The 26,293-nt window shown below is 43.7% G+C and overlaps 2 protein-coding genes and 1 long non-coding RNA gene across 5 annotated transcripts; 2 read left to right on the top strand and 1 right to left on the bottom strand.

Annotated features, from left to right (window-relative positions):
* The first annotated feature begins 17,400 nt into the window (after window positions 1-17,400).
* LOC143178196 (RWD domain-containing protein 4) lies at window positions 17,401-20,365 on the top strand. Of its 3 annotated transcripts, XR_013001733.1 has the most exons (6): window positions 17,405-17,680; window positions 17,770-17,879; window positions 17,956-18,148; window positions 18,225-18,417; window positions 19,866-19,983; window positions 20,187-20,365. XR_013001733.1 is itself a non-coding variant. In XM_076376719.1 (5 exons), exons 1-4 carry the CDS (start codon window positions 17,576-17,578, stop codon window positions 18,387-18,389), a joined length of 573 nt encoding a protein of 190 aa, XP_076232834.1. In that variant the 5' UTR covers window positions 17,401-17,575; the 3' UTR covers window positions 18,390-18,424; window positions 19,866-20,365. The 3 variants fall into 3 exon arrangements, 2 of the variants coding, with proteins under 2 accessions (XP_076232834.1, XP_076232833.1); XM_076376719.1 differs by having other exon boundaries at window positions 17,401-17,680; window positions 18,225-18,424; window positions 19,866-20,365; XM_076376718.1 differs by having other exon boundaries at window positions 17,406-17,680; window positions 19,866-20,365.
* On the bottom strand, window positions 18,368-20,824 carry LOC143178195 (RUS family member 1). Its single transcript, XM_076376717.1, has 9 exons — window positions 20,621-20,824; window positions 20,397-20,554; window positions 20,147-20,307; window positions 19,877-20,069; window positions 19,680-19,795; window positions 19,373-19,569; window positions 19,042-19,301; window positions 18,793-18,976; window positions 18,368-18,725 (listed from the first exon to the last, which is right to left on the bottom strand). The coding sequence occupies exons 1-9, from the start codon at window positions 20,688-20,690 to the stop codon at window positions 18,673-18,675; spliced, it is 1,392 nt and encodes a 463-aa protein (XP_076232832.1). The 5' UTR covers window positions 20,691-20,824; the 3' UTR covers window positions 18,368-18,672.
* A 4,059-nt stretch (window positions 20,825-24,883) lies between these two features.
* Window positions 24,884-26,279, top strand: LOC143178206 (uncharacterized). The gene is made up of 3 exons (XR_013001736.1): window positions 24,884-25,168; window positions 25,680-25,920; window positions 26,237-26,279. It is a non-coding gene; the product is annotated as an uncharacterized LOC143178206 (long non-coding RNA).
* The last annotated feature ends 14 nt before the right edge of the window (window positions 26,280-26,293 follow it).

The following is a 26,293-nucleotide window of genomic DNA, read 5'->3' as shown; positions in this document are numbered from 1 at the left end:
GAGCAGACAAGTGGGATATCGCACAGAATTTAACTGCATTGCCCGAGGCACCCCCACTCTTCTCCTCTATGACGTCAAATGGAAGACATTTTGTCCCAGCATCTAGCAATACTGCAGAGAACATTTTGCCTTACAGCCACAGATATAAGTTCGTCACTGTCGATCTGCGAGCTCACAGAGAACCAACGAATCGACGAATCTAAAAGGTCGTCTACGCTTAGCAACGAGCGGGTTTCACGTCCGCGGGCAAATTGACGCTCGCAAAAAGTTCTGTGGGCTCTCCGTTCAGCGATACGGCTGTGAACACGGATGACAGAGACAGGGAAAGGTAGTCGGGGTGGTTGGTCGACGGTGCTTTTAAAAAGAACTGAGCGAGCCAATTTGTAGGCTGTCGCAAACTTTTAAAACACTAGTTGACAGCCATCCCCCTCTCGCGAGCCTGTGCCCTCTGAAGGATTCCAACCGACGTCGAACGTCTCTCTCGCAGGCAGAGAACCGTCGACGACGAGATCCATCCCCTCCGTGTCGTGGAAGCCGATGGATTGTAAAATAAAACTAACTTGGCTCTTTCGTGGCTCGAGAACGGAGTACCGGCGAAATCTTATTCCCTGAGGTCTCTTTTATTTTCGCCAACCCCTTTCTCCCCCGATCGCAATCTCGAAAAGGAGCTGGATAGATAAGGCTAGAGTAGCTCGCTCAGTGAAATGAGGAAGTTCTCAATTTTAGTTGGTTTAAAGTTAAGCTTCTCGGAGATTGCGTTCGCGACTGTTGCCGTTTTTTAAATTGTTTCGAACGAGTTGTAAGAAATCTTGTGACTCGGTGATACTAAAATAAAGATAAGTACCGAAGAGAAGTCTGAAATATTTGAAACTGGTTGATATCCCGTTTCTCGACCGTGTAGGTAGGACCTATATCGTTGTTAATTTAAACGAATTTCGAGACACCTCGAAACAGCGAGCTTTATCATTTTTCTTCGACGCATACGACTCCAACGACCAAGAAGCGTAGTCGCACGTATGGCGCGCATAAAAGGTGGCGCGACGTAATTAATCTTCTTGTATGACACTTTGGCTGGTTACGGGGCAGAGCTTGCCAGCAGCCATAACACAACATCCCACTTAAGCTCGACGCCCCGAAAACAATTAATACGAAATTGATTAATAATTATCGCGTCCCAATTTCGCTCCCTTGTCGTCGGGGCTCTCGCCAGTCACGTAACCGTGAAAAAAGGGAATTTCCTTGGGCGACGTATAATTCCCTAAAGCTCCCATCCCTCTTGTTGTTCCCAACGACTGCGATCGCCATTCTTTCTCGATACTTTACGAGCTGGACCTCTCCCTGGCCATCTCGAGCGGGCAGAAAATCGAAGCTCGAAACGTCTGGCTCGACAGGGAAGTCAATGCTTGCCGCCGTTCCACTCCTTTTGTGACATTTATTTGTTCGCCGCTGAAAACGGACAGTCGATTTGGCATTACTTTTCCAGACAGACAGATTTTATTGATCTGCCGCGCTCTCTCTCCGTCGAACGAGAAACGGAGACAGAGCGGCGAGCCGCGATCGAGGGAAAGAGAGGAGAGAGTAGAACGGCGGAACTGAACGCCCCATAAAGCTAACCAATGCTAATACTTCGTATCTCCGCAGTGGCGTCCTTCCGCGACACTCTGCGACCCCCTGATTCGATAGCTCGCTCGTGTCCGATGGAAAATTCGTCGCGACGCCGATGCCCTGGACCGGAATCGGCAATAAACGCGTAACCGAGCCTAATTCGTAATGTTGGCTCAGTCATTGTGGCCCATTGTGAATTCTCTTCCCCTGTTATTCGGGGGCAGCGCGAGTATAATGCTGGGGTTATCGCAGGAAACTGCCAGTAACGACTCTGAGAGGCACGTACTCTTCCAGATAGCACCGCGGTTCGTCTGCCCCCTGCTCTCCTCACGATAACATTTGATACTTCGACGTTTATGACTGACGCTTGGGTCACTGATTGGGGGTGGCTGGGGACGATTGTTTTACTGATGTGGAGAAAAACTAAGTTTTAGGGGATGCGAATTGAATATTTGAAAAATTTGAATATTTAAAAATTTCAATATTTCTAAGGTTAAATATTTAAAAATTTTCAAATTCACTAATTTTAAACATACAAAAAGTTCAGTATTTCCACGTTTAAATATTTAAAAATTTGAAAATTCGAAAATTTTAAATATTTGAAAAGTTGAATACTCGAGAAGTCCAATGTTTGAAGATTGAAAAATGTCCTGATTACTGTATCATGTAGGTACACGTGATTTTTCCCTCCCTTCATGAATAAAAGTCAGAAACGCGTCCGATGACCAGTCCTGACCGAGGGACGGATGTGGGCGGGAGAAATGGCATTACTTTCGAATTTCTCTATCGGGGGTGGCACGTGTTCCCGTGCTTTTTTTCGTGTTTCCAAAGGAGAGACGGATGGACAACGGGAACAGAGGAAGTGAATTTGTGAACGACGATGGTCGACAGGGTACAATAGCCGCGTTTAATAGTACATTAAACACGGTACAGAGCGATCTACCCCGTGACCACCGTGACAAAATTTCCTGGACAATGCAGCACGATGGCTGTATCAGTGGGTGAGGGATGAAAATTTGTACGCACGTGCGTGGAATGCTCGCCCTGTTTGTATACTCGATGACCTTTGAGCTATAAATTTTGCTCCTGTTAGCTCTTAGTATAGCGTGGATATCGTGTGAGATATTGAGGCTGCTTTTTAACCCCATTAGCAATTATTTGTGTGTTCTGGGGGTCGGTGAGGGCACTATATTGACAGAAAAAAAGTTATTCGTTATTTTTCTTCTCTATGCTCGTAATTGTCAAATATCTTGACCACTGTCTTTCTAAATCACTACAACACAAACACAGTCCATAAAGACCAGATAGTAATAGAAACCCAGTCCTTTTCTCCGACTTCCGGCAGCCAATTTTCCCACGTCCAAGCACCGTGCAGCAATCGCGCAACGCCTCGTTAACATACCACAGAATCGGTAACTGGTAATCGTCGTCAATTGACCGAGCGATATTCGCCCGCAACGAGGTACTTTCAGTACCGTAACTGCTCCAAATTAATCGAACGCCTACTTGCTCCAGCATTCCCGTTTCCTGACCCCTAATCTCAGGGCAGGCGGTGCTTAGCACCCCACCATCCATTAACATCCAACATCCATAAACGCGACGCGAGACTGAAAAAAGCAGGGTATCGATCACAAGGGAGGATCAGAAGCATAGGATGCCAGGTTATCTGGTCGGGCGATTCAAAGTGGCGGAAGCGAGCGAGGGGTGGCGGTCGGAAGGAGCCGGTTTTTCGAGAATGGCTGCCGTAGGTGTTGAAGGGACACGGGGCTCGAACGAGGCCGCAATTAGGCGGTCCCGGGGTCGGCGAGCACCGACGAGGTCGGGCATTATGCAAAGCAGATTTTAAATTTAGATGTGGCCCAGCGTGCCCACACGCTGCTACACCCCCGTGGCAGAGGGCTTCGACTGCTTCGCGGAGGCTCGGTGCAGAAGGAGCGTGGTCACACGGACGGTCGAAGACACGTTAGAGGGAGGCAGGGGAGGCGAGGGAGGGCGTAGAAGCGTGGGTCGTGTCGTGCTCGACAAATTAGCGCGTTTTAAATCCAATTCAAGCCGAAAGGGGAGGGAATCGTCGGGGGTGGAGAAGACGGGGGCGGAGAGGGGGGGAGTAGGGACACTCGACGAGCTGTTTTGCATTTCTGGCTCGGCTGGCTGGCGCGCGCGCCCAACATTTGAGGTGTAAAATATTAAATCCAAGCGCCTCCGCCATATCGCCTACGTCGTCGAAAGAGGAGGAGGAGGCGGTGGTGGCGGATGGAAAGGGTGCACTGGCTAGGGGGCCGAGAAGGGGTCCGCTGCTAGATGGGGGTGGATATGGCGAGGGCGGCTCTGCGGCGCGCACTCAGCGAGTTTACATTTAAATGTAAAAGTGCCGAGTGCTGCTAGGCGAAAGCTGCTGTTTTGCATTCGAAAGCTCATGATTGCCTCTGAGCTTTGCTTTTGACGTCGGGCGTTTCTCGCTGTCGACGGACGACGGGAGGACCGCTCGGCATCGCGACGCCCGGATCTCAGAGTCGACGATCGTTTCGGACAGATGAAACGGGCGCCGAGCTGCTGGAAAAATCAGCGCAAACGGAATGGGGAATTACCTCGAATCGATTCTGCTCTCTAACGCTGCGTCAATTAACGCGATTTTCGGCGCTTAGACCACAGTATGATAAATCCTGATCGTTATTTTTGGGCTGCTTATAATCTACCTATATCCAAATACTACCAAATCTATTCTAGATGCCTACTAGTGACTCCTAGGGTAATTTTCAGGGAAAAAGAGCCTTCGTGACTTTACCGCCATGTGTTTGAGTATAAAAGCGACTTCAGCAAAATTCAATATAAGAGTAAAAAAATAGAAGCTTTGTCCTTTAAAATGAGTCCAGACTCACCTCTTTCTGATATTTTTTGACGGAGTTACAGCAGCTCAAAAATTGGTCACTTTTTCGAGCTCTGAATCACTGCATGATTCTAAGACCAGAGGCTCACTTTTCAATCAGGTCGTGATAACTCGGTGGAAAAAAATCGTAGATCACTCACTAAGGTCTCATTCGAGAGGGAAGGGTTCTGCCTTTAATTTCTCTGCACGAGAAGTTCCGAAAAAAATTTATCAAGTTCCTGAGAGTTGTTTAAAGTTACAAAACATTCGAGGAAAAACTATCCTCTCTTCCTCGACCTGTCGTGGACTGGAAAATTTTTTCCGGACAAGTTTAACACAGGGGTGTAAAAGTGGAGGCTTTCCACTTTAAAATGGGACCAGGCTCACTTCCCTGCGATTTTTCTTGACCGAGTGACAGCAGCTCAAAAATTGGCAATTTTTTGGATCCCTGGATCAGTATACGATTCCGAGGACAGCAGCTCACTTTTCATTCAAAGTACAATAACTTCGCGAAAAAAAATCGTATGTCACTTTTTAAGGTCTCGTTGGAAAGAGGAGACTTCAAACTTGAAACTTATTGCAAAAGAAGTCCCGATAAAAATTTATTCAGAGTCGGAGAGTAGCTTGAACTGGGCAAAAATTCGAAAAAAACTACCCCTTCTTTCTTGACCTGTCAACAAGTAAAAAAAAATTTTCGGCTAAAATCAATACAGGTACGAAAAAGTAGAGGCTTTCCCCTTTAGAACGAGCGCAGGCTCACTTCCCTACGATTTTTTTTCACAAAGTTACAGCAGTTCAAATTTGAGCAATATTTCAGCCCAAAATTACTGAACGTGTAAGTAGAATGAGTCTAGTCAGACACAGACATTCTACAAGAATTCATAACTGATCTGTATCGACTTACAGCTGAGTTCTCACTACAATACGACTTCTTTTTGCAAGAATACAGCACCTCAAAAATCGACAATTTTTGGTCCCAACTTTTAAATGTACATCTCTTCCTCGTCTCATTCTTTTCCCATTACCTCATCGCTATATTCCTCCAACAGCATTTGCATAAATCTCTCGAAACATCAGATAATTACCGTCACCCGACTCGCTGTCATCCCTTATGCATGAATCCTTCTGAATTTCGAAGTCTCCCAGCAGAGGCTCCAGTCGATTCTACTTACATAATCCAACGATATTTTCGGTTTTTGCCATCGGGCGCGTCTTCCCCAAGACATTCAGCGATCCTTTTTCGACCGCATACCCACATACGCACTGCACGATTTATTTCCGGTCGGTCTAATCAATTCTCGGAACGGAACGACAGGCACGGGGTTACGGAACGAGCGAGCGAGTTGGCGAGCCCGCTGTTATTCTTCTAATATGTATGTTTCTTATGAGCGGCGGTAAAAGGGCTCCGTGCAATTTCCTATGATAGATCGAGTCCCGCGGACAAGTTCCATTACGGGCAGCCTCTGAATTATTGAACTGGCAATTCCCCGGCGACACGCGGGGGGACACCCTGCATCAAAGTGTCAACGGGCTCATTAAGCCTCCAAATCAGGTGAACTAACGCGCTAACTGTTCCGCTTCCGAATCCCTCCATTACGAACCGATGCATTATTTCGCGCGATTATTTATTTTATCGGTTCTCCAGGCTGGAACTGGCCTCTCCCATCGACGGGGATAAGGGATTCAGGCAAAGTGTAACGTTACATAAAACGGGGCTTAAGCGGTATCTTTGTGGTGGGAGAGGAGCATTTGCATTCGGGACGATAGATCGAAAAATAGAGAGGCACTGATAAGGCAGCGGGGTTGGTATCGGTAATCCCTTGAAACAGGACCTGTTACTGCAAACCTCCGTATCGGTGAGCGCGATCGCTGGAACGTCGAAGAGAGATAGATCGCTATCTGAAGTCGCCCTTCTAGTCCATATGCTGGGTTAATAAGAGCCCTAATAACGGATGCCACCCCATCGATACTGAGGGGCCTGTCACTAAATATTTTTCCTCCTTCAACGGTTGCTCTGGGAATTCAGCCGTGCCAGCACTTTGATACATATGTCGCGAACGGGTGACGTATTTCGGAAAACATCGATCTGCCCCTTCTAAATTTCATCTCGCAGAGAAATTTCGGCTTTCGTCCTCTAATTTCTTGCTCTACTTGTATATCAAGTTTCATAGAAATCATAAGATGGCACTGAGATGATGCTCCTTGTTGGTATAGATAAAGTCAGACTTCAATGTTTTCTCCAAACGTGATCAAGCCTAGAGGTCACTCGAGCCCAAAAAATACGTCAACCTCATAAAAGAGTATCCCTCACCAGTCCTAGATTCGAGGAAATATATTTTTTCCAATTCGTCCCAGTAGAAATGCAAATGGGCCAATCACGCGTCCGGAAGGCTGGAGCGGCCAAGCGCTTACTCGTGTAATTTATTCGTAAGGGCGTTAAAGTTTCATAAGTCGTGCACATAAAATGCACTCGAGAGTGGAGAGCAAGGGTATCTAGCCGTCCTCCTCCCCCCTCGCCCCGGCCCTCCCCTATCCTGCCGCGGCAGAAAATTATGCAGATGGCGGAGAAAAGCTTTGATAAACACGACAGTCTCTGATCGTTATGCAGATCCGCGCCACTGTAAAATGGCGGCAATCTCTCCCTCTCACTCGACCATCCACCCCTTCTCTGTCTCTCTCCTCTGCCTCTTCTGATCCTCCCTAGCTCCCGCTGGACCCAGGGGTGTTTCAGCTTCTCACCCTCTTCCAGCCACCCTCCCTCCACCACCCTCCTCTTTCTCCTCTTTTCACCCTGCCCCCCCCCCCACCCCCACCCCCCTTCCTCTTTCTCCGCCGACTCCACCGCCTCCGCCGCGGCTCCGCTCCTGATTTTCACACCCCGGCCACGGCGTTACCAGCCCAAGTCGAGGGTGGAAATACGCACCCTCCTGCTCGTTTCCGTGGCGCGTCTGCGCCGGCTTGTACCACCCGGCGCGTATATATGCACTGCAATTTCATTGGAAGACCGTGTCGGCGGCCGAAGACACAACCAGGCTCGCACACACTCGTGCCCCCCACGGCAATCCGCGTCCTGTCCCCGACGACCAGCTCCAGGCAGTCATCGAGACACCAGAAACGCGCATATACTTTACAACCAGCCCATTCCCGACACTCGGGACCACCAAAATGGTCGTGAAGCCGACGAGTCGACGATGCTTTTTCCCTGCCGCGTTTCGTGCTCGTTGAACGCCGAATGGGGAGCTCGCGTTAAGACGCGTAGGATATGGGGGACACTGGTACAATCGGTTAAAAAATAGGTACACGCACGGTATTGCAATATGTAAAATATGTTAAGTAAAATTCGGTGATATAGATTTAGCTACTTGGCTGCTTTGGTCCACTTGAGAGTAAAACTATTGTGAGCTGTTCTCGATAATGTATTCACTATTTGAAACTGCATTGAGAATAACTGAGAGATACTGCCTGAGATAGATTCACTAGCTGAAAGTACTCTGGAGAGTAACTCGTGATAGTTTTGCTATCAAGTGGACACGTACCCTAAAGTTTACAAATACTAATGAGAATAATATTTGATAGCAGTTAGTGTACATAGTGTGGAAGTTGTCTAAATATTTATGTATATCTCCAAATAGTGTATCTCAAGTTTTGAGACAGATGTGATGGAGATTTAATTGTTGAGTAATTTATAACACTGTCTATGTTGTGCAAAAGATATCCATAAGTTTGATGACTTTTAATTTCGATTCTTATTAATATCGCGAGCCTTTGCCAATTTATAATTACACAGATAATTGAAACACTTAATTGATGTAGTGCTAATTCAAAGTACCAGAACCTTCCTAACTTTCTTCTATCATCAGAAACAGCATATGCTCGCCTGGAAATAGAACATCGAACGTTGCCCATGTCCCGAGCCCCGCTCAGGGTGTTAATATTTAAGTACGGTTGGTAACGTAATGAGGAAGGTCGAGTGTTTCATCAGACGAATCCGCCGACGTCATCGGGTCGATTGAAAAGCGCGCCGATGGCGTAACGCAATTATCTCGAAACGGGGGTCTAGGTGTCGGGCCCACCCCTCCGTGACGGCTCCCGAAAATTCATTTTGCCGCGTGTTTCAAATTTTCATCGAGCCTCTAATTTCCGCCAGCCGATCGTGCCTTAATCCCACACCTCTTTTCATTTGCTATCCCTTACCGTTCACTTCTGAATTTTGTCCCTATTTCGAGTACGTACTATCGCGCATGGATCACCAACCAATGTTTTATTCATGCGCAACGGGCATCGAAACTCGGCCGCGTTTAAGTACTCGAACCGCCTTTCCTTGAAACCATAGAATACTTTAACGCCTCTCGACTAATTGGCCGGATACGTGTTGCGAATGAGAGCTTCAGGGTCATATCGTATCAGACTTATGCGCAACGTTCGCGTCTGATCGAAGTGGAGACCGCTTCGACGAGACTCTGAACGTCAGGGCCCGTTTTTCCCTCATAGTTTGCTTCACTTTCGCGCCATGCATTATGCATGAGAGGATTCCGAATTCTACGCGCGTCGAAACAAATCGTTGCTCGCGGATGATGTTCGGTCATCTTTCCCAAAGACTTCTGGAGACATTGAATATGTGGCAATAGCTTCATCCTCTTATTAGAAGAATTTTCACGTAGGTACTTCCTGAAAATTCCTAGATAGGTACTCAATAATTTCTTAATAAGATTAGCTTCTATTACATTATTAGACATCAGTGTATTTGTTTCTTAATATCGAAACACTCAGATCCTTAAAAATAAATACAATTGCACTTTGCACCTGCACTGATGTAAGTATGAAAAAATTTCTTCTACTTTTTTCCCTCCTCTCTTCACCTTTACTAATTCTTACACCACTCTAATATCAGCCATCAGAAATATTTCCTCCCTTCGCGGATCGAAACGATAAATGACGTATCGAGTAAGTGTATGGGTTCGTTGGGTGAGGAGGAACCATTGCTGCGATCGTGGTTCGCGGGCACGTTTGCGAGGCGGATCTCTCGATTAAAGGATAGTTAGAGAGTCGTGTGATTAAGACGAGACGGGAGGAAATGTTCGTCCCGGCCGATTGGTCGGCATATCACGAATGCTCGGGGCGTGGTTCGGTTACTAGCTCTCCCGACCAACCGTTCTCTCCTTTCAATTATTATTTAATTACGCTAATTGCCTGCCGAGACCCGTCCCCTCGTGATTTGCCAGGCGGCCGAGAGGAACTCCGATCGTTAAGTCGATGTAAACTCTTCCTCGAATTTCAACGAATCGTCCCGCTCCGTACGTGACCAAAATCGCGAGCATCGGTCGGGCTAAACTGCGAATTACGGTAATGATTATAGCGGAGTCGAATGGAAACGCTGCTTTCAATTGTTTGCTCGTGTCATTGGACATTTGCATACACTACCGAGAAGCTGAAGTCGATCAGATCACTGGCCCACTGATTTTAACCTGGAATTATTATTTATTTCCTTGAACGATCGCAGTGCAAACAGTTAAGATATCAGCGGTGCCCTGACGAGAGGAAGATTCGAAACCACCTGGCGATTTTCTGCGCCGAGCGTGTGCAGAAAATCCCGCGAAATTATGCAGTCCAGCATAACGTGCCACTTCAGAGCGGCGGAGGATCGCGAGCGTACATCGGGACACGTGAGCATAAATTGGCTCGGCGCAAAATTGGCCTGACAGTTTAACTATGACAAAAGCACAATAGAATGCGCCGTTTCCTGAACGCAGCATGCGGCTGTAATTTCTCTGTCCGTCCATCCGTCTCCCTCTCTCTCCCAGCACTCTCTGTTCTCTCGTCGAGCTGTCCTCCTCTCGCGACTGTTCACCGCTCGCTTCCTCTCTCACTTTTTCGCCATCCACGTCCACCGCGGGCCCCGTTTTCGAATGGCGGATATCGCGGACAGTTTAATATCGCGTCGACGTCACGAGCCCTCGTTAGCGGACGATACTCCAATTTAATCGGAAATGAGCCTGGAAGTCGAGTCAGCGGAATGAAATGGACCGCTCGTTTGCATCACGATACCGCGACGCAGAAAAACTACTAATGTTCTGAGGAATTTATGGAGATATTGGATGATAAATATTCTCGCTACGTTAATGCCCCAAGTTTCGTATTCAGAATGCAAACAAAGTGTTAATTTTCTACGACAGATCCTTCCCCCCACTAAGTGGTCGTTTTTTGATGACGGTTGTTACCGTGACACGCTGTTTCCTGCGACCGTGAATGACATACTACACCTGATGGAAAATTAACGAGCTATTCCAGCGATCAAGCCACTACTTCTCGAAATTATTAGGTGGGTTCGAGCGAGTTGCCCAGTGCTTCGATAAAAAGAATTCAATAGGAGTAACTAGTAAAAATTTTGTGACACTAAAGCAACCCGAGATATATTAAGTATTTAGATTCTCGAGTGTCCACTATATTAATAATGAAAGTACAACAAACCCATGAAGCTCATGAAACTTTCAAATTTTCAAACTTCCACTTAAACTCCGAAAAATCTTTGAAGCTTGAAATCTTGAAATTTAAAAAATCTTGTTCCAAATCTTCTCCTAAAGATTGACTGACAATTTAAATTCCAAGCAATAACACTTGATACTCTATAAACAAATCAAGATTCTACCGCGTCTATAGCAGAGTACAAGATGGAATTGAACATTTACCTCGCGATGAATCGCTATTGTCGACGCATAAGAAACCTCGGTTTCCGTGGCCAGTGGTAAAAGGACGAATTTTCCACGAGTAACCCGGCCTGGTTCTAAGTGGTCGCCGTTTGATGACGGTTATTACCATGATGCGCTGTTTCCTGCGACCGTGAGTATCTTCCACCCACACGTCGGCAAGGAAGACCGGTCTATGTGTTAGCGTGCACGCAGCAGTTGCACACGAGGAAGCGTCACGACCTGCACGTAACGACCGATTCCGTGCACATGCACGATCGTCCTAGGGAACGAACGCGTTTGATGTTGACTGTGGGGGCCAGCCCTCCCTGCAAACCGCGCGTTTCGTCATTATATAATATAGCCGTTTACACAGAACATTATTGTCGCAAATACATCATTAACGTCGGAAATCAGCGGCCCGTATTGCGACCGCCCTTGCGTGATGCGGTTTTCCAGATTTCGCTCCGACTTAGTGGCTGCCCGTGGACGAGGACTCTCCCCGGCCAGTTGGCTTCGCTCGCCGGAAGTCGCCGATACGTTTCTGCTAAACGAAGCCCTGTCGGAGGAAACGCGTCTGTCGCGCTTTCTGGCGTTACATTCTGATGCTCCCTCTGCTACAAATTTCCTGGACTCCTCTTTATTCTTCTAGGCTCTTCTCCAACTGGTCGATACAGTCGTTTTGGGGGGAGACACAAGTTGAGTGAATATCTGCACCTCAGAGCCAGAATAAGGCAAGTTCATTTTTTGAAAAATTAAATCTTTTACAGGATCTTATAGCTTTCTCTTGAGTTTATTAGAATAATAGGAATTTAATCAAGTTACGTTAGAAAATTTAGTTTAGTTTAGAAGGAAATTGTTTTTCGGCTCTTCTGAAAAATAATAAAAAAGGATTTGACTTACTCTGGCTGTGAAGTAGAGATATATTTATGCAAATTTCTTATCTAAATTAATCAGCCTTTACTGACCACATCGTCTCTAACAGGATCTCGAGCTTAATACTTTAAACGACCTAGTATCGGTAGGCTCACCTCACATCCCTCTGACATTTACCCACGCAGACATCTCCGAGGATCCACCCCCTGCCCCGGTGGGCGCAGGTAATCATGTAACTCGATTGAAGAGAACGAGCGAGCGGCCCAGTAAGAGGCTCCCTTTAATCGTGTTACTTCGTTACCCGCGTTACTCCGTTACTCGGTGCGGTGATATCAGCGGAATATCAATTGTAGTGATTAACTAAGACGCCCGACGCTCGCTGAAACTTTGCTCTCCCCCTCTGGGAACGCCTAGCCAGGTCGAGGGAGAGACAGGGGCATCTTTTGTCAGCGGCGAATTAGCCCGACGGAATATTCAAATCCCAGGCTCTGCTCGAGCGATCTTCGAGGCATTTCAATCGCCTTCTCCAGGAGACTCAGAATTGTTTTTCCAGCGAAACTTCTCGGAGCGTTCCCTTGAGGGGACACGATTAACGATCGTCAGCGAGATGTTGACGATCGATCGGGGGGCTCTGGCCAATTAGCTGGAGATCGAGTGGCCGTTCTCGGCTCGAGCGTAGACGGACAATGAATTAGGCACGGTCTCGTGATCCGGTAAAATCAGGCCCGAGGCCACATTATAATAATGCGAGAAATCGCGCGGAGGGTGGCAGAGGAGGCGAAAGAGCGCAGTATCGACACAGCTGTCCGCTGGAGGCGTGCATACCCATTGTCAGACATGGTACGCGGGCTAACCAACCGTAAACGCCGAAAATCTAATTGACGGAATTCAATCTCGCGCCGACAATGCCCACCGCCGCGGATTATCGCTGTCCACGGCTGTACACTCTAGAAAAATTACATTGGGATCGGTTTTACGGAGCTGTCGCGATTCGACACGCGCGGAGGATTCGGCGGCTCGCTCGGATCGCGTTAATCGTGTTTCTTGTTCGTGTCACGCGTGTCTGATCTTGTAAAAAATCTCGCGAATCAGCTGTGAATTGGCGAGGTTCGAGTCTGTTTGAGACTTTTCATTTTTTAGGCTTCTGATATTGTAAGTATAGGTATAGTAACCTTGTTGCAACTTTTTGGGTAGTAGTTTTCATTGAAATCACTCCACCTGACAAATATCAATGTTTTTAATTTAAAAATCATATGAGAAGTCATTTTCTGTGTTATTTGTCATCAATCTGAATCTATTTTTTACTTGAAATTTTTATTTGTGAGTAGTCATTTCATATTTAATGAATAGTGTCCATTTTTTAGCAAGTGTTGCAATTTTATTGACCAATACTGTAAATCACGTGTGAGGAATCAGTGAAGCTTTTCGTTTACGCTTCTTCTGTGGTCGCAGACAAATCCTACTAATCTCTGCTCGTGGATGCAGTGAGGGATGGCTTCCGTGTATCGTGTTTTCGAATTTCCATCAAAATGCTCGAATCGCCTTTTTTCCCCTCTCAAACGAAGTGGGGATGCCGTATTAGGCGGGGTGAATTATCGCAGAATCAAAATAATTCGATAGATGGGGTGCCGTGTATTACAAGAGGGGTGACCATTTCTGCACGTTGGGGTGCCAAAACATCCGCCGCTGCTTGGTAAAATATTGTCGACACTACTATTTCTGTTCGTTTCTTCTGTCAAACTTCTCACTACAATCGCTAATTACTTCTCCTTTATGAAATATCAGAACTGTTCCTATCGATTCATAATGACTAGTAGAAAGATAAATCACGATTTTATTCTATGAGAGGTCAACACTTATTCCCTACCACTGCCAATACTTTCGCCGTCCAATCGGATCGTATTTATTCATTTGAGCTAATTTTTTGGGCGTGGTGCCGCCTATTAGATTGTCGTGTTGTGCTGCAGGGCAGATTGATGCTGTGGCTTGGAAAAAGTGCTCGAGACAGCTGCCGGAACTCGTTCGATTTACTAACGTTCCACGACGATAACACTCTTCAATCTTAGGAAATTAGGAATTGAATAGGTGAATTGAAGAACAGCACAAGCTCAAAAAGAATCATTTTCAAATAATCTCAAAACTATATCTGGACCACAGAACCAAAGTGCATCAAGTCACACAGAAACTCAGTGCACTTACGCTCTGAAGTCCAGTCATATAAAATGGATCAAATGGATTAAATATCTGAAAATGTGGCTTCTGAACTCGCGCTACCCTTCAACTCTGCAATTCAATTCATCTCATTGATCGAGTACAGCGAGGAACAGGGAATGTCTCTCTGACGACAGAGCCTTTAAAATGCAGAAAGGCAAACGATGGCGTGTCAAGAACCATCAGGTGGCCGGTTTAAATGACACAATGGCTCAATGCAGGGCGAAAATCCGCCAGCTAAATCTCCCATTCAAATGCGATCTCAATCCCCTGCGTCAAATGGGACCTAAGTAGCTACTTAGTTGCACATTTGGCTCGAAATTTTCGATACCCCCTCGACGAGCACCCGTCCTGCGACTCATACGAGCGTGCCTCGATTCGCGATGCTATCTCTGCTTTGCGACAGAACCACTACCTGGTCGCGTCACGCTAATCTGTTTCAAATTCACTCGCCCTTATGGCGGCTATTATGTTACACACTCTTACTCAGATCCCAGCTACCGAATCGCAAATCACTTCAGAGGCATCGCTTCTTCATTTCGAGTTTCCACAGAAGTGTATAATTGAATAACTGAACAATTAGAAATACTAGCAGTAACTAATTAGCGATAATAATGAACCCCAAATTTTGGCAACTTTTATACAACATTAATGCTTGCTATTAGCATAGTAAAACGAAATCACTCAATCATCTCGATAGATACTATTTCCCCAACATGCTCAAAATCTCTTGAAATCCTTATTCCTCGCCAAACTATGTTGACCCTATATTACAGACAATCTACAAATCCTTAATTTAATCGTATAGTTGCCTTCCAGAATGCCTCAAAATTCGTCCCAGCTCTCTTTGAACTCACCCCCCTCCAATTTTCAAGCCCACCCCCGAGGTCGACTCAAAGGCTGCGAATAAAGTTGCTAATTAAATCGGCATCAATCAGTTCGCGAAGTGTTTCGTATGACTTGATGGTTAACGAAGTTTCTATTCTCGAGCATATAATTAGGAGCGATCGGGGCACGAGGGTCCCTCGGTTAGCCGATACTACCGCGGCGACGGGGATAATTAGTTTGAATTGCCCCCCTCTCCCTCTGTCCAAAACTTATCTCTCCCCGTTGACGCATTAAGACCAAAGTTAGACGGGCCACAGGAGGTTTAGGTTTTGCGAAGCGTGAGCAGGTAAGGTATACACGTACTACGTGACACGGTTGGTAAACCCAAAGCTGGCTTTGTTAAGCTCGGATTCTGAGTGCCTTTGATACGTGTACTTGCACGCTAACTAACCAACCTAAGCTATCCGCAACGGGTTCGCGGGCTGCGCGTGTGTTGCCTCTCTGTATGGCTGGAACCAGGGGCGTGTGTCTGATGGTTCAGAGTGTGGATTTTGGAAACTTTTCTGGGGATTCTGTACGACATCTTGAAAGAAATTTTAATATTAGGATCAAAAGATTGGAAATTCTGAAGAGATTCCAAATGGTCATGAGTAGGGGTTGAACCAAGTGTCCTGTTTCTCTGGGACTTCTGACATCAGTAGATAATTAAATTCGAGTTATTTTTTAGGAGGAGTTTGAAGAAGTATTCTGGAAATTATTTCGATAATTAGTAGTGCATTGACGATTGCAAAAGTGGATGAGGCAGAGGTCGAGATGAGGTCGCAAGAACCCAGTGATTCGACGCCCCTGTCTTTTACCTACGTTAGCCCCAGCTTCGTCTATGCGAGTATGACCTACACGTGCGCGATACATTTCCAACTGGGAATTGAATTTCCTTGGTAATTTTAATGCCATTGTGGCCGAAGGGGTGGAGAGAGGCACCGAGACAGAGGGTAACAAACACAGCCGCAAAGCGTGCATCCCCTAACCACCTCGTAGACGCAAAATTTAGTTGGAGACGAATACGATATCCTCGCCGCTCCCGCGTTGCTCTCCGCTCGAAATCATTCGCGAGTTTGAAATTTAGTCTTCTCTTTGCCCAGGTGCCCGACGTCTATTCCATGTAGTATACGTTTTACTCTTTTTCACCTTCAATGAAATTTTCGAATTCGCCAGTGAGCTGTATAGGGAGTCTCCTTGCTTCGTTTCGCGAAGCAGGCGCGATGGGTTCTTTGAGAATTCAGAAAATTGTGAGATACAAAGCCGAAGCCGTAACCACTTAGGAAAGGCCCTGGCCAAAGGTTGCAACAGAATCTTCTCTCGATGGAGTAAGCGGATTTTCCCACCTCGGAGTACTCCCTGTTATATCCTTATAAATGGAACCACTCGAGGCTGTATGGAGAAGCGACGACCCCATATCACTCAGGGGATTTGCAAACTTACGTCTTTATTGTCGATCGTTCGAGATCTTCGAAGCTTTCCCTTCAGAGTTATACTTTTATTCTTGTATTAGCATATCTGGCAAGTGTTACGTGATATAAACTAGGCATAGGGGAGATTTAGCGTTTTATCGAGTTTGTGTCGTATGATTAACTCGAGATACTGACTTTTTTAGTGTTTCTAACTCTGACAGAGAAATTGAAGGGTTGCCACTATAAATAACAGTACGATATGATAAAATTGTTTAGTTTCCCTTTATTTTTTAAACTACTATGACTCTAAATAATTTCCTGGCTTATGTATGTATTTACATATTAAAAATTCAGAATACTTATATATGTGTTCTAGAATACATTTCGATAGTATGTTGCGTGAAAGACTTAATTATTTATTGCAAAGAAAATATTCAAAGAAACAAGCTCAAACATGGATAGCAAAATGCTATAACCATCTAGCGGCGACACCTGAAGTACAAAAATTAAAAATCAAGGATTTATTAATTTACAGGTAATCCAATGATGTAGAATCATTTTAAGGATACTTCACATGAATTTTCAATGATAAAATTGTAAAGAAATTGTTTATTTACTGCAAAAATAATATTTGAAAATTTGAAGTAAAAACGCTGCTAGTTGTGCCATCTAGCGACGGCACGTGGAACTAAAAGTTGAAATTCGAATTTAATTTCCGAGCGACACCACTAGATGGCGCCATCAGTATACTTAACCAATCTCTTTCTTTTAAAATGTTATTTTCACAATAAATAAACAATTTCCACGGACTTTCATGATTGCTTAGTGATACATGGAGTCTCTGTAATTATTAGATTGCTCGTAAATTAATAATCAACGCAATACAAGCATTGGCTAAGTATACGATCGTGGTTGAGGGGTCGCTGCTAGTAGTGTAGTTGGGTTCATGTTTTTTGTATAGCGCTCTACGCTTGTGCCCCTAACCTCGAGAGTAACGTGATCGGTGTGTGTGAAAAGAAAATTAAACTATCAGAAAATTACGTTAGAAAGAGGAAATGAGCGATGCGGAACTTCAGGAGGAGGAAAGAGAAGTTCTTCTTTCGATATACGATGGAGATTCGGCTTTTAAACAGTTGACACCCACCACTTTCCAATACAAGGTCGGTCCTTCAGAAAGATACTGAAACTATTTCTCAATTGTTATGTTTTATTCAATGTACAACGCGCGTGGCGTTAATTTTATGCATAGTTTGGAGAGGACAATGATATGAAGTCGTTTCTATTGGAAATATCATGGGGCACAACGTATCCATCGGAGAGGCCTACTATTAACATGAATACCTTTTACAACAAGCATATGTAAGTTCAGTCATGTTATCCTGTGACTATCCTTGCAGTCTGTTGCTTTCATTAAAGGTGAATGATTGGAATACAGTGTACAAGAAGTAAAAGACAAAGTGGTGCAGCATGTGGAAGCTGAGGCTGATCAATGGCTGGGATGTGCCATGACATATACATTGTTCCAGTCTGTTCAGGAACATTACAGTGAACTGGTCTCTGCTCAACCAGAGTCTGTTGATCTTAATACGCAAACTAGCCAGCTTAAAATAACGGAAGAAAGTCAGCAGGTAAAGAAGATACATATTAAATACTAGGTTTGCTTAGGATATGTACAAAAAGGATTAATTAATTTATTTAATAAAGGAGGAAACTTCAAAGAAACAGAAGAAGGAACACCTAACTAAAGCTCAGAAACGTAGACAGTGGAATAAAACTGATGGAAAGGGAGAAAAACCAAGAGGTTGGGACTGGGTGGACATAGTAAAGCATTTATCACAAACTGGTCCTAAGCAAGAACAGGAGTCTTAGTTCAACATCACTGAGAGATTTTGTACAGGTTAAAGGCGTGTTATATTTTTATAAATTATTGGAAATAAACTGGTTTCTGTATCAGTTTTACTATACACTATAATCACCTGTGATAAAAATTTGTAAGAAAATATTTATAGATCATTTTATCTCATTACCAACAAATAGTTACAAGATATGCAAATAAAATTACAGAAATAATTAACCATTATAAAATTTGATGAGGTAAATAATAGTGGAAGAAGGAGCAATAGTACTTTAATAATTCATTCTTAAGCGTTTTTTATAAAAATCTCCAAGGAGCTACTGGTAACAGATTAGTTTCCGTAGTCCATCCTAAAAAAGACATTTATATGAAGAAAAAAATCCTTGAAAGGGCATTCAATGAATTAGAAGTACTTACCTTTACCTTCAAGGCCACTAATAAATGCTTTGTATTCATTAGAAATCATTAAATTAGTAGCATAAATACTTTCTATCGCTTTCGATGACTGCACGCTATTTGAGTTCGAAAACCTCTTATTAAGTACATAAAGTCGCATTAAAGGATAGGACACGTCACTTACTTCCGGTTTTAAAAATAAGTCCTGCGAGAATACGAGTTTTTTTTATGTATTTTTAGAAGTCGTAGCCTATAATATATTTTACTTACCAGTGGCACTTTCAGAGACATACAAATAAATAATCCGCAAAGACAGGCGTGCAAATATGCTTCCAAGACATCATACGGTTGCGCATCTTTCTTAAAGCATATAAAAATAGTTCTGTTTTGTACATCAATGGAAATCAAATACTTTCTATCTAAGAAAAGTTTTAACGCTAATTCAGCGTCACTCGTTGAAAGGACATCCTTTTTTATAAGACCAGCAAGAGATACGCCCATTTTTATATTAAACCCACAAATAGTCGAGGCTGAAAGAAACGTCTAATTAAATATAAATGCAATGATATCTAAAGCTTAAAGATAGATGAAATTGCCTTACTGGGTTTCGCGAATAGAAACACCGACTCCTTTTTGTTAACTTCCTGGGGTTCGGGAATACTTTCGTTCGTAATATAACTTTTAACTATTAAAGCTAAACGATCTTCATTTAAAGAACTCAAACGCAGTGCTCTCACAGCCGAGTAATTTGCATATAGATGTACTACCACCAGAAAGAGATAGAGTTCCATTATGTATCTGCATGCAGATTACATATACTATAGGTACATCACAACGTTATTAGATTAATTAAAATCACATGCAGTCGCAATACTAAGATCAATAAATTCGCGTAACCAATTATTTACCGGCCACTGTGGAAAATCGAGAGTATTAAGATTCCAACAAAAGATGCTATCAAGTTCACACAGGTTTCTTGGCTTCCATCCTTAGCTGAGACATCTGCCAAATTATTTTGCAAAGCCTGAAATGCAGTCAAAGCATTTCAAGGAAGAATTCTTATTTTCTGACTAACAAGAAACTTTATTTTTCAGGTCCTCCATACCTGATGCTGTGTAAGTGCTGCCCTTGTTGCTCCACCAGCAACTCCAACAATTGATTTCATGGCTGTAGAAATGCACAATATAACAAGGGAATAGGAGGAAAAATAAGGTAGGAGTAATTCTATTCCCATTGCCAGATCATTGAGGATATCTGCAAAGAGCCTCCATTTCTTACACTGTCCATCCAAGTCTGTCCTAATGAAATAGAAACAAACTTTTCTCTGCATAAATGAAATAAATACAATCAGGATTTAGCATACAATTCTGCTTACCCATTCCACCATGCAAATACAATACGACCAATCATTCCAGTTCCATCTTTCAATATCCACGTTATTGCTGCTGCCAATGGAGTGGCTGCAGCCTCGCCTACACCTACCCCTTGCATAATGGAATGTGTTGTAAGAGTACCCATGATGGTACTCGCAAATGCCTATGAAACAAAGCAATATAGTAACAAATTGTAATAAATTTTATTCATAATATTGTAAGCAGCTGTTTCTATTCTACATGTAAGCTAACCTGAACTGTGTCCCATATTTGATAAGGAGTATAATCAGGGTGAACGCTGTCGGGGTACCCCTGAGGTAAAAATACCTCCTTGACAATCGATACGAAGCCAGAATAAAAAGACTTAGTCCTGGTTGTGTCTGATAACAGTTCGGTTATCGATTGCTCATCTGCAGGCCGAACCGAACGATAGGTTAGGTAAAGCAGTGACGTTTGACATGTAAGAATACTATTACCTTTGGATTTCACGAAAAACCTATTCTTCTCGCTCCCGTAGATCTCCGTGAACATCAATCGCTCGTGCATTTTGTGGCGTAGCAAGATTAATCCGAATGCATTCGAGTGCACCGCAAAACAACATATGCAACTTTATTCGCTATCATAATCGCTGTTACATGCACGCGCGTTTACGCCCGTACTTACAATCGATGCAACAAAATTCCCTAATATATTCAAATGAATATGTATCTCAGCATAATTTTTAGAGAATCTCAATATTTTTTAAGGAATAAAAGGTACAGAAAAAAGTACAATTTTCGTGTATATTGAAATTTTAATTTTAATTTATCGTGTCATTAAAATCACAGGACTTTTTTTATATCGATATTTCTTGTGGATTATCGTGTTTTAAATACTTTCTTTTTTTAATTATTTCTTTGAAACATCTGTGTCAGAAAAGATCAAGGAAACATCTTCGATTATTTCGTTCAATTCGGCTATACAGGCGTCCAGTCTCTTTTTTACATTTCTTGCGTCGAGTTTAACGTGCCTGTATAAATTCATTTTTTGCATCTTATCGTTCAAGTCTGAAATTATGCGACTTCCACGGAGTTCGGCGCCACCACTCATTCGACTAGTTACCGAACACTTGAACAGTTCATTTCCGGTTTCTGCATCCCCGTCAGTCTGTGCCTTGCAAACGCTGTTTTCTTGCAACTTTGTGAAGTGATTTAACATTTCTTTTTCCCTCTTGGACTCGACTTCATCTAATTTTAAGGTTTGTCCTATTATTCTTTCATCTTTCTTAGTAGGATAAAAAATATGAAACTCCTCGCAGCTTCCAGGTTGCATATTCTTAGACATATCGCTCTTGAATTTTTTTACATTATTTATTGGAAAATTGAAAGTCACATGGTGCTTAATTTCTTTGGGATTTTTGATCTTCTTATTTACTTTTGATTTGCGTTCTTTTAGAAATGGCTTTATCTTGAACCAATTGAAAAAGTTTCTTTTCTTACGCTCCATTAATAAATCGCACTGTACATTTCTGGAAATTTTCTTTTTTCTTATTTTTGGAGGACTATTCAAAGCGTGATTTTGACTCAGCTTCTCGTCTGTTGATAAATTATTCAGTTTTACCGACTTCTGTGCTTCGTTATCGACAGTTTTCAATTTTATTTCCTGCTCATTTGGTAACAAGTTTGGGTCGGTAAGTGCATCCAGTACTTCCGGAAGTAGAAGTTCGAGGTTATCCTGTAAGATGTCAGGGCGTTCCTTGCGAGAGCAAGAAAGTTGATCGCAAGTATTCTCAGGTTTTTCGTGTAATTTCGTTGCAGCACCATCCAAATTTTTTATATCATTAACCTCGTTTTTCAGTTGTAAAGTTTTACGATTTAATGCACTTATGATGTTTACGATCTCATTCAGACTTACTTCTTCCTCTTGCATCCGGCAGTAGCAACGACTTGGCACTATTCCCTTCGTAGGCATCGTCATTTTCATTGATGCTTTTATTTGACAGCATGGTACGGAGTCAGAATATAGATAAACCGTAAGAAATAATTTTTCTATCGCGTTACATTTACGATGGCATTATTTTCTCTCGTTGAAATTATAGGTTAAGTCACATATCATTTGTACGAAGTAACTTCAGATTTATCTGTGCCTCATCTGTTTCAAATAGTGATAATTAATCCAAATAAAGCGCCCGACAGGCCGAAGCGCGTGAATTTTTTGATTCAGTAAGATATATTACGCGTTTTGTGTGATGTGGTATGTCTGAAAAATATGTGAAAGATATTTTAGAGAAGCTCGAAGAGATCGAGAAACTTCACGCGAAACTTCGTAGTTTGGTGCCACGAGTGAAAAACCATGACTCGGAAAATAGTTCAAAAATTGCTCATAATGGTTCGAAAAATATGAACAATCAGTCCAGAAGAATTTTTCCCGAACAAAAACCAGTTGATATCAATAGTAGTTCGAACAGATTGCAAAACATTTTCAGGCATTCCAAAGCGAGCATAAAGAAATCAAACTCGTATTTTGCGAAATATTTACCGAGAATAAGAAATTCGTTTCCTAACGACAAGTGGCGAAAGTTTAGAAAAGATTCCATAGATTTTGTTACCACGCAGTGGTACGACAAACACAATAAAATAAAGGATTTCCTGTCGACCATAAACGATGACCATATTATAGTAGGTAAGAACCGAATAATCGAATATTATGAGTAAGAAATACTGACTAAAGCCAGTCCTTAGTATTTATTGCGATTTTCAGTGAACAGAGGTATGCAAACTTTAAACGGTGAACAAGAATCGACCCCTAAAAATAGGTCCGTCACAGGAAATGAGGTGTTCATACTGTGCTCGAGAGAGGATCAATTTCCTGAGAAAAAGAGGCACACAAGACATCAACTGTTAGAGCGATTATTAGAGCACTTTAATTACTCTCGTGATGATGACATCGCGAATGAAAACAGGGTGTCGATACACGGTCATCTTTTAGGTAATTGTGAACCACGCGAAGTGCAGAAGACGTTACTTCCGGACGAGGAAGACGAGACTTTGAAAGTTGTCACTTCCGCCAGAAGAGTTTCAGTTGATGATAATAGGGAGAGTTCATCGAGTAATCGAGTATCTCAATTTAAAAAAAAATACTCTAATAGTCTCTAAGGAACATGTGAAGTTGTATCACTTACTTTGAATTTGATTTAAACCGAATTAAACCGAGTTAAATCGATTAAACCGAGCATGATTTAAATAATTTAATAATAGAGGACTAATTGTTATGAAAGCAAAACTAATAATTGCTATAATAAATTAAATTAAATATAATAAACTAAATGATTGCTGTGACAATTGGTAGATAGGAAATATCGATTTTTCACAAACTATTCTTCGTTCGATTAATCTCACGATTCTTATCAACCGAAGAACTTCATTGGTTCTCTACTATTCGTCAAGGGGTATAAATACCTGTGAAGGACCACGAGTGTCTCACTCGCACCGGGGCCTCTGGCGGGTCCGGATGGTCCTGGCCCTGACCCTGGACCTGGTCATCCTTGGGAGGGACTCCCAGGATTGGATCTAGGATGATTTTGGTTTAGCGAACTCGCTTTTACTCTAGCCCTTGGACTACTTCTTGAATCAGTTCTTGGTCTAACTGTACAGTGGCTCCATCTGAGCAAAGTAAAGGACTCTAAACCACAGGTACCCGACAGGACGCCCTGACGGGAAGGAAACGTTTGAAAGAAATCTTAGAGCGTGGGTTGCTTGATGGGGGCACAGGAAAGGCGAGTTCCACCGGAAGTCACGCAGGTTCAAACGTAACATTACGATCACGAGCGAATCCTTTGCTTGTGAATCGCTTAATTTACAGACTGAATAAAGCGTCTCGAAATTGCCAAATTGTATAGCAATTTTTACTGCATATCATATCATATCAAGTTTTTTTTATTAACAATTCCTATACAATATTTATCAAATAAACTCTTCTATGATTAATTCATTTCAGGGTCGGTATTTAACCACGTTTAGTAACAGCGCGCCACACATTACGACTATTAGAGATTCCATGAAAAACAGAAACCCGCAAGGCAATTTTCTACAGCGTAAAAAGTGGAACTCTAACTTGCTCGCGTCGCATCTTTATTCACACATACTCGCCACTAACAGTAAAGTCATCAGCAGTTCGTCATTCATATCTACTCCAAACAGGTACAATCACCTTAACTTATAAAAAAACAAATAGAAAAGCGAAAATTCTCCATTTACAATATACGTTTCCAATCGACCAAATCTTTGCAGAAGGCTTCCAAAGCACGTTCCCAAACGTCCAAACTTCCGGCGGCGGAAGTCACGCGGTCTCTCGTGGATGCTCCCGTGCTTCTCAAAACAAGACACGGTGTCCCATAAACAAACTGGACCGCGCTTAAGCGAGGCCTGGGTAAAAGTGCGAATAAACGAGCGTGCAGAGTGCGAGCCGTCTCCCGCTCCTTTCCTAGCTCCGCGGCTCGTTTTCCAGTCAACGACTTGCTCGATGTTGCGCTCGCGTGCACTCCTGGCGAACACGGGAAATATGGTGTGCTGCATACACGCACGTGGGACGGCGAGGTGGGGTACTCAGGCTATTCCTGTACGACGTCGAGTCGCAAGTAGCATAACAACGCGGCCCTATTCCATGGTGTGCGTCTCTGTGCGAGCAGGAACGAACGATAGGGTGGTTGCTTGATAACACGGCGTCCATGTTGAATTCCACGCTCGACTATCGTTCCTTCGTCTCGCTCGACAGGGCAGAAAAGCCTGCGTTTCTTCTGTGGGTCTTTGGATCGCTGCCATCAAGGTTTCCCTCGATCGTCGAAGGTACCTAATGGCAGAGAGACGGAGAGGGAGAAGGATTTGTAACGTCGCGTTGAATGTCGCGCCCGTTTAGTTACCTCGAGTCGCTCGTCCCGCCGCTAATCACCTGCGCTGCGGTTCTGCGAATTACTGTCGCTGCTTAGTTGACCGTTTATGGCGTGAATGGAAGGCCGACAAACAGGGATCCTTGGAAACCTTGAGAAGGTAATGCATGCGATTTTCGGCTCAGGGGAAGTCTTTTGTTCTGGGTTTAATTACTAAAAATTATAGGTGGCGGATATTCAATGCTTTGTCTCATCTTTCTTGCAGAGTGGCTCAAGGTTTATTATTCCTCGGGATTAGGGTAATGATTCCTTAAGATGAGAATCGGAGAGCAAATCTTACTATCCAACTTTATACCATAATACTAGTCTCTAGTATTACTTGTATACACGTATTCTTATTTATACCAAGAATCGAAGCAGGGGGGAACGAAGTTGGCGAAACCAAGTAGAGGGCACGCGACACCTCGCAGTCACACGGCATTCTTCCTCGGTTCTTCCCTTCTTTCCCATTGCCAGTTACCTCTCCCCACCGTTCCCCAGGGTTTTGTAATGCCTCTCTGTCTCTGGCACTTCCTGTGTTCCGCCACGTTCACCTGTCCGCCTGCACCTGCCTTCATAACTATCTAGGTGTACACAGTGTATAGAGGCAACGTATCCTATGGGACTTTTAGTTTCCCCGCTCGTTTCGCCGCGGGACAAGCGTCGTTGCGCCTACTGCACACACCTTCCACCTGGAAACGCGAGAGCCGAGTTCGCCATACGCAGTCGATGTTACGCTGTCGCTCACCACGGGCTATCGAGGTTTCCCTCTCGTTGATAACGCGTCGAGCTTTGCGCCGAAGCGTTAGTGACCTCCACGACCGCCTGGTTACCGGTTCCAAGGGCTTCGATTACCTCCAGGGATCCAACAAGGTTCGAATTCATACGATCTTCCAAATCCCTTCTTTTCTATTTCTGTACCTACCCCACTGTGATTTCATTCTATTCGCGTTTGATGGCTCTAACGGGGCTTGAAAGGGATTAAAGGTCGACTTCGAAGCGTTGAACCCTCAGGTAACGAGGGCCATTGCGATTCACGAATCCCATTGTGCGCTTCCGTCGAAGGAAATTTGTGGGAAGCGTGGTAGCCTGCGTGGATGGCTTCTGTAGTGCTATTATTATTACTGGATAGAGTCGTTGAACTTGTTCAATTACTGATCTTTTTTATTTTATTTTTCATGAATACAAGAAGAGGGAGAGTACGCGATGCAGAAGATTCCAGGAAGGATGGCGTAAGAAATTATGA

Source organism: Calliopsis andreniformis, chromosome 4 (assembly GCF_051401765.1).
Source record: "Calliopsis andreniformis isolate RMS-2024a chromosome 4, iyCalAndr_principal, whole genome shotgun sequence".
In the NCBI taxonomy this organism is placed as follows: domain Eukaryota; kingdom Metazoa; phylum Arthropoda; class Insecta; order Hymenoptera; family Andrenidae; genus Calliopsis; species Calliopsis andreniformis.
The sequence above is the reverse complement of the archived record's forward strand: the minus strand, read 5'-3'. Positions and strand labels throughout refer to the sequence as shown.